Consider the following 12,866-nt stretch of genomic DNA (forward strand, 5'->3'; position numbering starts at 1 on the left):
GACACGTATGGGTTGCAAAACTGGCATTCCTGATACAGGAAGGACACCTTTTTCCCAGGCTGAACTTTATAGCGGCTTTAAATGTCATGACTATTTTCAGTGATTAAGTGCAATTTGTATAGTGCCTTTGTTTTTGTACTTAGGACTATGCCTGCCAAAAAAGACACCACAAAAAACAAAAAAGTACTAAAGGTTTCACACCCAGGCATTAGGATCTGAAGCCGCATGTCCACGCTGTCATCCTCGCCTGAATTACCAGTTCTGGCAAGGCAGGGTGAGCCATTGGAACAAATTGATGGTGCAGCTGCTTCTCACATCTCAGCCCCTGTATACATGACTGAAGATGCCCTTTCCTCCTCCCTGCACGGTCTGGAAGAAAGATTAGCGGCTTTAATCACATCCTCCATTCAAATGGATAGGAAGCATGTTAGATCCCCTTCCCCCACTTCACAACCTTTGCAAGGGGAACAGTGGGCACAGGATGAGTGGTTACCCTCAGTCGATCAGGAGGAAAAGCAAACCAATGATTCCTCTGTGGAGGAAACAACGGTAGATGAACCTTTTTCAGCGCCTCAATCTGAGAAATTGCTGATACAAACTCTTATGAAGATGGTTCGTTCTACTTTCATGCTGTTCCTAACGGAGTCTCCAGAAAGCTCGGCTTCTTCCTCGAGTTCCTTAAAACCTTCTCATCCTTTGCATGCGTTTCCTGAACATGCATTACTAGAACAGCTTATTTTTGCTGAATGGGATCACCCGGATAAGCATTTTCTCCCTCCTAAGAGATTTTCAATTTTCTATCCCCTGGAGGCGAAATTCTCCAAAAGACAAAAAGTACCAGCAATTGACGCTGCGATTTCCAATGCGAATAATAACCTAACTTGTCCTGTAAACAATGCACAGATGTTTAAGGATCCAACAGATAAAAAATTGGAATCCCTGCTAAAATCTGCTTTTTCCATGGCAGGTACCGTTACTCAGCCTGCAGTCGCTGCAATAGGCGTCTGCCAATCCCTAAAGGACCAGTTTAAACAGGCTCTTAGAGAGCTTCCTGCACAACAAGCTCGGGATTTAGCTGAACTACCAAAGGCATTATGCTTTGCCATAGATGCCATTAAAGATTCTATTCTCCAGGTGTCCCGCCTTACGCTTATGTTTGTGCATATGCATAGAATCCTGTGGTTAAAAAATTGGTCAGCTGAAGCACCATGTAAAAACCTCCTAACTGAGTTCCCCTTTCATGGGGAGCGATTATGTGGGGAAGACTTGGATAAATATATCCAAACAATTTCTAGTGGGAAAAGTACTCTTTTTGCCAGTCAAAAGAAAGTATGAATGCCCTTCATTTAAACGGGCTCTTTCCCCTGCGCCATGGGCTTCTGCCTCTAGGCAGTGGCGACGGCCTCTGCCGTCAGACTCTAGAGGAAAACCTCAGGATCAAACCCAGGCTCAAAAGAAGTCCTGGGGTCGTAAACCTGCAAAGCAGAATCCTAAAGCCTCGTTATGAAGAGGCAACCCCCCTCACCAAGGTGGGGGGAAGTCTTCTGCAGTTTTCAGAAGTCTGGAAAGAGGAAATTCAGGACAGATGGGTCTCCACGGTAACGCTGGGGTACAAGCTGGAATTTCGGGATTTTCCACCACCTTGCTTCCTAAAGTCAAGTGTTTCCAAAGATCCAGAGAAAAGACAATCTCTGTTTCAGGCACTAGACTGATTAATATCTCAAGGGGTGATCAGACAGATCCCAACAAAAGGGCAAGGTCTGGGGTTTTATTCAAATCTTTTCATGGTACCAAAACCAAATTGAGACGTCAGACCCATTCTAGATCTAAGAAAGCTGAATAAGTTCCCGAAGATCCGCTCCTTTCGCACGGAGACGATCAGGACAGTAGTTCCTATCCTTCTAGAAAGAGAACTTCTGGCGTCAATCGACATCAGGGATGCATATTTGCATGTCCCTATATTTCCCACTCATCAAAAGTTTCTGCGGTTCAAGTTAGAACAGCAGCATTTCCAGTTGTAGCCCTGCCCTTCGGGCTAGCCACAGCACCCCGGGTGTTCACCAAAGTACTGGCCCCACCTCTAGCCAGGTTAAGGGCACAGGGCATAACAGTCGTAGCGTACCTAGACGATCTATTGCTAATAGATCAGTTGGTGGCTCGTTTGGAGCAAAGCGTACGCACTACAACCAACTATCTGAAAAGTTTGGGTTGGATTCTTAACTTAGAGAAATCTTCCTTAATACCGCTAAAAAGGCTGGAGTACTTGGGTCTGATCATAGACACAGCCCAGGAAAGTTTGTTCTTGCCTTAGGCAAAGATCAACTCATCAAATAAGAGAGCTGGTGCGGATGGTCAGGTCAAATGATGATCCCTCAATTCACCTTTGCATGAGGTTGCTAGGAACCATGGTGGCTTCATTCGAAGCAGTTCCCTATGCCCAGTTCCATTCAGGACTGTTGCAAAACAGTATCCTGTCTGCTTGGAACAAAACAATTCAAGCTTTAGACTTGCCAATGCAGCTGTCCCCAAGAGTGTCCCAAAGCCTCACTTGGTGGTTACTAACCCAGAATCTGCTGAAAGGAAAATCCTTCAGACCAGTCATCTGGAAAGTGGTAATGACGGATGCCAGCCTTTAAGGCTGGGGAGCAGTACTAGAAAAGAGAACTATCCAGGGACAGTGGTCAAGAATCGAAAGAATCTTGCCCATCAATATCCTAGAGATTCGGGCAGTACGTCTGGATCTAAAGGCCTGTCAGGATTCAATCCGACAATGCCACAGCTGTGGCCTATATGAATCACCAAGGGGGCACCAAAAGTCTCTCAGTACAGAGAGAGGTGAACCATATTCTAAATTGGGCAGAAAGGAATGTTCCATGCCTTTCGGCAGTCTTCATTCCGGGAGTAGAGAATTGGCAGGTAGACTGCTTAAGTCGCCAGCAGTTATTCTCAGGGAAATGATCTTTTCACCCCGACATATTTCGGCCTGTTTGCCAAAGATGGGGGACTCTGGATGTAGGTCTTCTAGCATCCAAGTTCAACATGAAGTTAGTCAACTTTGTTGTCAGAACAAGGAATCCATTCGCATGCGGAACGGATGCGTTGGTGACCTTATGGGATCAGTTCTCACTGATCTATGCATTCCCCCCTATTCAGTTGCTGCCTCAACTTCTTTGCAGGATCAAGCTGGAAAGAAAGTCTGTAATTCTGGTGGCACTAGCATGGCCTAGAAGGTCAGGGTATGCAGAAATCATAAAGATGGCAGTGGAGGGCCCATGGTCCCTCCCACTACGGACAGATCTGCTCTCACAGGAACCTATATTCCATCCTTCCTTACAGTCTCTAAAAAACGGCTTGGCTATTGAAACCCACTTTCTGAAGAAACGTGGGCTTTCCGGGTCAATTATCTCTACCCTGATTAATGCAAGGAAGCCAGCTTCCAGAACTATATATTATAGGGTCTGGAGGGCTTATGTTTCCTGGTGTGAATCCAAGGGTTGGCACCCTCGGAGATATATCATAGGCAGAATTCTTGCCTTTCTACAATTAGGGGTAGAAATAGAATTGGCCTTGAGTATTATTAAAGGCCAAGTCTCAGCTTTATCGGTCTTATTTCAAAGACCACTTTCTACATATTCTTTAGTCCGGGGTTTTATACAAGGGGTAACGCGGCTTAATCCGCCTGTCAAACTTCACTTGAACTTAGTTTTGTCTGTGTTACAAAAACAGCCATTTGAACCGATACAGCATATTCCCTTAGTCCTTTTGACAAGGAAGTTGGTATTTTTGGTTGCTATATCCTCAGCAAGGAGGGTTTTGGAATTGGCTTCTGTTTCTTGTAAAGAGCCTTATTTGATTTTTCATGAGGACAGAGTGGTGTTACGCCCTCGTCCAGATTTTTTGCCAAAGGTGGTTTCAGGTTTTCACCTGAACAAAGATATTGTCCTGCCATCGTTTTTTCCAAAACCATGTTCCAGGGAAGAGAAGTCACTACATTGTCTTGATGTGGTGAGAGCAGTGAAAATCTATTTAAAAGCAACTGCAAGATTCGTAAGACTGATGTCTTATTTATTCTGCCAGAGTGTCCTAAGAAAGGACAGGCAGTGTCGAAATCCACCGTCGGCAAGTGATAATTCTAAGGTATGATGTAAGGGGTAAGATTCCGCCGTTTCAAGTTAAGGCGCACTCTACCAGGTCGGTTAGTGCTTCTTGGGCAGTCGTCACCAGGCCTCCATGGCTCAGATCTGTGAGGCCACGACTTGGTCTTCAGTGCATATACTCACAAAATTTTTATCAGGTGGATGTAAGGAGGTATGAGGATATCGCCTTTGGGCACAGTGTGCTGCAGGCAGCAGTATAGATCCTCAAGTCTGGGGGTACCCTGCAGGTTGTCTCTCCCTCCCCTCAAGTAGCATTGCTATGGGATGTCCCATTAAGTAATTACTTAAGGCTCTGTGTCCCATGATGTACGATAAAGAAAATAGGATTTTTATAACAGCTTACCTGTAAAATCCTTTTCCTGGAGTACATCATGGGACCCTCCCCTCTTTTTTGGGATCTAAGTATATTGCTTTGCTACAAAAACTGATGTGCTCCTGGAAGGAGGAGGGGTTATACAGGGAGTGAACTTCCTTGATTGGTTATACCAGTGTCAACACCTGAAGGTGGCCTATAACTCATTAAGTAATTACTTAAGGCTCTGTGTCCCATGATGTACTCCAAGAAAAGGATTTTACAGGTAAGCTGCTATAAAAATCCTATTTTTTCAGCCTCTGTGTTTTTGGAAAGGGCCAGATACTTTTCTAAATGCAAAACTGTGCTTTTTTTGGTTGATAGAGTTCAATTGAAAACCTGCAGAAAAGCATGTAGTGCATTTTTGCCGCAGTTTGCGTTTTGTTGCTTCTAATCTGCCCAACAAGTTGGCCAAAAAAAAGCATAAAAATGCAAATCACCGCAAAATCGCATGTGCAAAAAAAAAAACGAAAAATGCACAGCAAAATGTGCACTGTAGAACGCATCAATCGCAAAATGCATAGATGTGAACCGAGCCTCAGTGTAGCTTTGATGGAAACAGAAATTTAACTTATTTAATTTATTTTGAGTGCATCTGTTTTATTCCTGCGGCCAAAAATAATAAAAAATGTTTAAAGGATTATAAGGTAGGTGTCTGGTCAATATGAAAAAATTGCAGCTCCTACTGGCAACTACCTCATTGAGACTTGCAGAGCTTTTTAAACTCTTCTACAAGCCAGTGATGCTTAGATTATCTGCTCCTTCTGCATATTTTCTACTGTAGCTGACTTGCCTTATTTGCAATTGATGGTAACCATCAAGTATTTTCTTGCTCTCCTGTACCCTACTGGCATGCTACATTTTAGCTTCCTGTAGTTATAATTGTTTCCATAAAATTGTAAATTTTACATCCGCATGAATCATGTACATTTTCTGTGAAATTTAAAGGCCACAAAACTATTGCCCTTTTCACTGCATGAGACTACTGTAATATTTTGCTTACAGGAAACATGGTAACATATTGACACAGTGTTCAGATGAAGTTAAAAATGTTCATTTAGGAGGTTTGATGGCCCCATTTGGCTCCCCTTCCTCAGTAGCAAGGCCTACAGGACCGCATTGTTGTTCAGCATAGTATTAGAACTTGAACTGTCTTTGACGGTCCGGGATCGGTTCTGGAAACCTACTTGTTTAACTCTTTATCGTGTTCTAGGTCTGTGTGTATGCCTTTAAGGTTGTCGCTATCTCCTAGTGGAGAATAAGTTAAAGCAAGTAGATGTGTTTTGTGTGTTCGCATATATTATACATGTCTTTGAAATTTTCAATTTTTTTCTACATGTTGAAGAAAGCCTATTGAGACATGTTACTTTATGTTTTGTATAAATAAAGATTATATTAAAAATCTGCATTTATTATTTTCTGTTGCAGGAGCCTGGAAAGCATTGCACCAGTGATTAGCAGATCACTGATTCCATGCAGGTCTCCTGCAGATCTGTCAGTGTATCGGGTTACCTGTCAGTGGTGGCTGGTGTTATATTTTTTTGCACCCCGAGCCCACCCTTTGTGAAGCCTATTAGAGCCTATGGCTCTAATCACGTGCTTCTAAAAAAAAAAAAAAAAAAAAAAAACCCCATTGGAGTCCATGCATCTGGCGCCCCGCATGTAGATTAGAGGGGCTGCATTACCCACCGCCACTGTTAGCCATACTACCCCAACTTCTCCCCGTACTGCTGCCACAGGGAGGGGGAGCATTGGGAACATATTACATGTTCCCAAAGGTGAACTTATCCTTTTTAGCTTAGGTTTTGACTTGCCTTCCACTTTAAGCTTTTAAACAGCATGGCTTCTTAGACCATTTTGAAAGATTTCTAAATGCTTCTTTGAACCAGATATGTTTAGTACCACGCTATCTTTTCTCCAGCGTTCTAGGTGGTCATTTAGGAGAAATGTATGCTCCAAATTAGTCAAGGGGACTCTAAACATACTGAGTATGAATAATGTGCGGTATCTTTTTATGTGCTGGTATTTTTTAAGAGTTAGTGGTACAGAAGTTAAACGTAGTGAAAAATGACAATGCGTTGTGTGGCACAAACATTACAGTGATGCTTTTATTTTTTTAACCATAAAACCATCCGCACCTGAATGAGGTGTGTAGTCCTATGTGTATGATGCAGCTTTCAGTCTCGTGTACAAAGGAACAGAAGATCTGCTACTAAATAGCAAGTTAAAAGCTTCCAATGCATGATCCAGCCATCTGATTGAGGTCAAGCTATAGCTAAGAAAAACAAATCACATTTTAAGCAAAGTACTAGCAAAGTTAACAGTTGCTTTCATGTATTCATTGTTTTCTATGTTTCAAACTTGCATGTTTGCCTTGCAGCCCTTTCTTGGTAGTGAAGACAGTGTAAATCAGATATCAGGGAAGATAAAGTTGGGAAAGGAAGTCTTGGCAACACTGGAGGGGAACTGGGTAAGTGGCAGTAAGTGACGGCCCTGATGTGATAAATGATTTCTAAATGGCATACACAATGGCTTCTTCTTATTGCTTTAAGATTTTCTTTTTTTTTCGTTAATCAATTCGGCTAATGTGATATAATTGGGTGGGACCAATGGGCATGACTTAACACACAGACCTGATGTTAGAGGTAAAAACTATTTTGTAGTTAGACACTCTAGACATGCATGTGATTTTTGGCAGCAGCCAAGGGCTGCCATGAATCAGGCAATTTCCTGAATCTCTTACAAGAAACAGTATCTCAAAGTTTTCCTTTCTTGAGGCCCACTCCCACAATTTCTGCACCTGTACCTAGAAACATGAGGTAGCTTGTTTATATTTCCATTTGTTTGTTATCCTAGCATTGCCACAGAAAATTAACTTTTAAATCAAACTTGCAGCCAAACAGATGTTTTTTAGGTAGACCTAAATTACTTTACTATCCTAGTCCATTTTCTAAAATTTTTTTCTTCTCTTAGGTAATATGCAGAAATCACTTGCTTACCTGGTGGTAGTTTTGAGCTCTCTGCATTTTAGGTGCTGCTTTACATTAGGCAGCCAGTCTATATTACTTCTGCACCCAGGTACCAGGAATAACAGCAGCACTGAGGTTGAGGGATCCCAGAAACACTACCAAGTAAATGGAAGGAGAAGTGATTTCTGCATGGTGGGTTAGTGAATAGAAGAAGGGTAGGAAACTGGTTAGGTTAGTAGACCATCTGCTTAAAATCTTTTGTATGATGTAGGAGGAACATCTAAATGTCTCTACATTCAGTTGTATTTTACAAAGAGCATTCTGAATTCCATGGTGCTCTAGTATACAGATTTTAATTAGGATTCCTGCCCTAAAGACTGGTCCACTATTAAGCCATAATTGTGATGGGCAGACTGCCCGGTCAGTAGTTGAGTGCAGGAGAGAAAACCTGGTAACAAAGTGGAAGCAAACTACCCTTGCCCTATGATCAACTAGTAGTGCACAAGCATTGTAATATGACATACAGTATCTCACAAAAGTGAGTACACCCCTATTATATCTTTTCATGCGACAACCCTGAAGAAATGACACTTTGCTACAATGTAAAGTAGTGAGTGTCCAGCTTGTATAACAGTGTAAATTTGCTGCCCCCTCAAAATAACAAAACACACAGCCATTAATGTCTAAACCGCTGGCAACAAAAGTGAGTACACCCCTAAGTGAAAATGTCCAAATTGGGCCCAAAGTGCCAATATTTTGTGTGGCCACCATTATTTTCCAGCACTGCCTTAACCCTCTTGGGCATGGAGTTCACCAGAACTTCACAGGTTGCCACTGGAGTCCTCTTCACTCCTCCATGACAACATCATGGAGCTGGTGGATGTTAGAGACCTTGCGCTCCTCCATCTTCCGTTTAAGAATGCCCCACAGATGCTCAATAGGGTTTAGGTCTGGAGACATGCTCGGCCAGTCCATCGCCTTTACCCTCAGCTTCTTTAGCAAAGCAGTGGTCATCTTGGTGGTGTGTTTAGGGTCGTTATCATGTTGGAATACTGCCCTGTGGCCCAGTCTCCGAAGGGAGGGGATCAGGCTCTGCTTCAGTATGTCACAGTACATGTTGGCATTCATGGTTCCCTCAATGAACTGTAGCTCCCCAGTGCCGGCAGCACTCATGCAGCCCCAGATCATGACACTCCCACCACCATGCTTGACTGTAGGCAAGACACACTTGTCTTTGCACTCCTCACCTGGTTGCCCCCACACACGCTTGACACCATTTGAACCAAATAAGTTTATCTTGGTCTCATCAGACCACAGGACATGGTTCCAGTAATTCATCTCCTTAGTCTGCTTGTCTTCAGCAAACTGTTTGCAGGATTTCTTGTGCATCATCTTTAGTAGAGGCTTACTTCTGGGAGGACAGCCATGCCGACCAAGTTGATTTAGTGTGCTGCGTATGGTCTGAGCACTGACAAGCTGACCCCCCACCCCTTCAACTTCTGCAGCAATGCTGGCAGCACTCATATGTCTATTTCCCAAAGACAATCTCTGGATATGACGCTGACCATGTGCACTCAACTTCTTTGGTCAACCATGGTGAGGTCTGTTCTGAGTGTAACCTGTCCTGTTAAACCACTATATGGTCTTGGCCACCATGCTACAGCTCAGTTTCAGGGTCTTGGCAATCTTCTTATAGCCTAGGCCATCTTTATGTAGAGCAACAATTCTTTTTTTCAGGTCCTCAGAGAGTTCTTTGCCATGTGGTGCCATGTTGATCTTCCAGTGACCAGTATGAAAGAGTGAGAGCGATAACACCAAATTTAAAACACATGCTCCCCATTCACACATGAGACCTTGTAACACTAATGAGTCAAATGATACTGGAGAATGAAAGTGGCTAATTTGGCTCAATTTGGACATTTTCACTTAGGCGTGTACTCACTTTTGTTGCCAGCGGTTTAGACATTAACAGCTGTTATTTTGAGGGTACAGCAAATTTACACTGTTATGCAAGCTGTACACTCACTACTTTGCATTGTAGCAAAGTATAATTTCTTCAGTGTTGTCACATGAAGAGATATAATAAAATATTTACAAAATGTGAGGGGTGTACTCACTTTTGTGAGATACTGTATATTATAAATATGGTTGCTTTGGAAGACTAAACTGAAACTTTTATGAAACACGGTTTTCTTAGATTATTTTACACTTTGCTAGAGTATTCAGTTTGCTTCAAAACGTTTTACTTGTCTACCTTTGTATATGATAGTTTGCCAATAACTGCAGGTAGGGGAGTTAGAAGTGACCATCTTTTTCTGATTTCCCGGGTCCTCCCCTAGCCATTACCCTATTTCCCCTCTCACATGCCTTCCTCTCTTTTTTCCCTCTACTTCTAAATTTTTCAAAAAATGTTATTTAATACAATCCAGTGCCAGAGGATGATTCTTCCCTAAGACTCAATGCACACTGAAGCTCATAAATGGTCATTTTTGGGAGTTTGGGCATTTTTTTTAACAGCCCATAAACTCCCCTCTGTGTTATCACATAGACGTTGGACGTTTATCAGCAGTGGAGTTTATAGGCTGTTGTCTGAACACCCTAAAATTGCGTTCAGGAGCTGTTTTTCTGACCACAAAAAAATGCTTAAAAACGTTAAACGCTGATAAACGTGGCTCACCAGCATTTAACGGTTTGATCCATTGAAAAAAAAAAAAAACGCTATTGCAAAAACATTTAAAAACGTTGAAAGACTCACTGCAAAGGTACTGGCATTTTTGGAACGTTATTTTAACGTCCAGTATGCATGGAGCCTGGCCAAGGGTGTAAAGCTCTAATATGTTAAGTTCCGGAAAGAGATCTTGTTGCAGTCTAGCTAAGCTGCTATGACTGCCATTAGCATAAACTGAATGCTTGCAGCTTATTTGCATACTACTGTGGTCAGTGGGATATTTGGGAGTAGTGTCTCTGGAAAAGTATATATTTCAGTAATATGTAATGGTAAAGGAAATTATTATTATATTGGTAGTATTTTTATTCATTAATTATACATACACTCCAAAAATTTAGATTTTTCATGAAATAAGGTTATTTTGGTTTGCTAAATCGTTCTTCTTGTATGCCTCCAGTAGGCCCCCTCTAAGTATATTCTGCCACCACAGCACAGACCGTTTTTTTTAGTAAACAAATACTTTTTATTCTATTTCCAAATTTTAGCAATAACACTTCTATCATTTTTGACTAAAGATTATTTTAGTTTAAAGATGGTGGTATCTGAAGTCTATATAATATTATTTGATGTTTGTGTTTTTCTTTTCAGGATAGTGAAGTGTTTATTAATGACAAGAAGACAGAGCTATCTGAGACTTTCTGGAACCCAACAACTGAAATAAAGCAGCGCAGATTAACACGTTGCACAGTTCACTATGATGAGCAAGGAGAGTTTGAGTCTGAAAGGTAATTGCCTCTTGGGCTTGGTCTTCATTATACTTCACTGGGGCAGACACATTTCTTCAAATTCCTATAGCTGCATTTTGTCTTTTATGAAATTTTCCACTTTAAAATGTATATGTTGGCTTTTCTTTTATTACCCATGAACAATCTTCAGTTAAGTAGCTCTTATCAGATTATAGCATTTGTTACTTTTTTTTTTTTTTTGTATGTGTGTAGTATATTACACAGTGGTGTATAGAGTACAAAGAGCCATTCTTGTCAATCTATGACCAAGATAAATTGTCGTTCACATACTTGAGCACACACTTTCACACCCTAGAAAACAGTACACCTACCACTGTATTTTGGAGCGACACACAGACATTGGTAGAATGCTTCCAATCTATGCCTGAAAACGGAACCAGGACCCTAGCAACCAAAAGGCCAATGCACTAACCCGCAACCACCAGGCTGTAAATACACTGTAAAATCTAGTGAAAGGTGCAGTGCACAGCCTCCCGCTTAACGTAAAATGTAAGTCAAAAGACTAAAACATTGTGGCCTATTCATCATGATCAATATCCCTGTGACAGGCTTGGTGAATGTCGTTGCTATAGCAGCACATTGAAACTCTTATATAAGATTGATTTATGATTATAAGGTTACAGAAGAATCACTTCACTTCTCTTTTTAGCACATTTTTCGGAACTTAAAGCTGAACTGAAACCATCTTTTTAACTGCTTCCCAAAACAGTTACTTTTAGGGCATACCATGAACGATAACTGTCTGTTACTTGTGCTCTCAACTGAACTGAAAAAATTTCATATCGGTACAGTGTTGCATGACCGCGCAATTTTCACTCAAAGTGCGACTACACTGAAAGCTGAAAACTGGCCTGGGCAGGAAGGGGGTATAAGTGGTTAAACAAAACGCAACCTCCTTTCGAAGGTATGAAAGTTATAGAAGGGAAAAGTAATGGCTTATCATCCATATTCTTAGTGGAAATAAGTACCCAAAAAGTCTGTCATTACAGCATTTCTATTTAAACACTGCTCAGCAGGCAAATATAAAAATAAAAAAAAGAAAACCTAGTCATTCTCCAGGCTTTATAAATGTATAAATAGCTTGCTGGCAAATAACTGTTGCAGTTCTCAAATTGCAGACTCTGGCAGCAAGTTACAAAGGCAATCAATAACAAGGATCAAACAGAAGCCACTCAGGAGAAGTTCGTCTTAGAAGAAGCTCAGAGAAAAGCTGCCAAAGAGAGAAAAGCCAAAGGTGAAGAGTGGTTGTGCCATCTCTTTGAACAAGATCCAATCACTGGAGAGTGGCATTACAAATTTGCTGAGTGAGTCTGAATACTTTCTCATAGTATTTGAAAATATGATTCTTTAATAGATGAAATTTTATACTTTTAGTTTAAAGATTAAAAAAGCAGTAAAATCCTTCCTGTAAGCAGTGTATATTTGTCTTTGTTCCCACACTGCAAGTGCTTTTCAGCTACCTGACATTGGCAGATAATTCAGCTGGGTTATTTGGGTAACTCATTGATTTCAAAAGGTAACACTGCCAGCTAGAATCTTATGTAGTGCCTGCTAATGTAGACATCTTCTGCATGGCCCATTTGCAAATTTTTTTTTGATTTTGATTTTGAAGGCCTTAACACAGATTAAAACTGAAACTAAAGTCTGTGTGTTATACCTAAGAGACAGAAATACTGAAGACCCCATCACACTGAATGTTTGTTCCCCAAATACATGTATCCGGGGTAAGGGACGCAGTAAAGTACCAGAAGAATTTTTGTTTTCATTCAGGGACACAGGAATTCAGACAGTCAAGTTAAACTTCACCAACAGGTTTGGACACTGACAAACAAATTATGACCGAACACCATATAACCCCTTCCTACTCCCAGCGTGCCTCACTTTTTTGCAGGTGTCCTAGGAGAACAAACAACT

General features: G+C 41.4%; 1 protein-coding gene across 4 annotated transcripts in view; it reads left to right on the top strand.

Annotated features, from left to right (window-relative positions):
• The window catches only part of OSBPL8 (oxysterol binding protein like 8), a 411,605-nt gene that overhangs the window by 375,385 nt on the left and 23,354 nt on the right, over positions 1–12,866 (top strand). For all 4 annotated transcript variants that reach the window (XM_073620008.1, XM_073620009.1, XM_073620010.1 and 1 more), the window contains 3 exons: positions 6,890–6,979; positions 10,795–10,931; positions 12,071–12,256. In XM_073620008.1, coding sequence (XP_073476109.1) covers positions 6,890–6,979; positions 10,795–10,931; positions 12,071–12,256 — 413 coding nt within the window. The remainder of the gene's footprint in view (positions 1–6,889; positions 6,980–10,794; positions 10,932–12,070; positions 12,257–12,866) is intronic.

This window comes from Aquarana catesbeiana, linkage group LG03, assembly GCF_042186555.1.
Source record: "Aquarana catesbeiana isolate 2022-GZ linkage group LG03, ASM4218655v1, whole genome shotgun sequence".
NCBI lineage: Eukaryota > Metazoa > Chordata > Amphibia > Anura > Ranidae > Aquarana > Aquarana catesbeiana.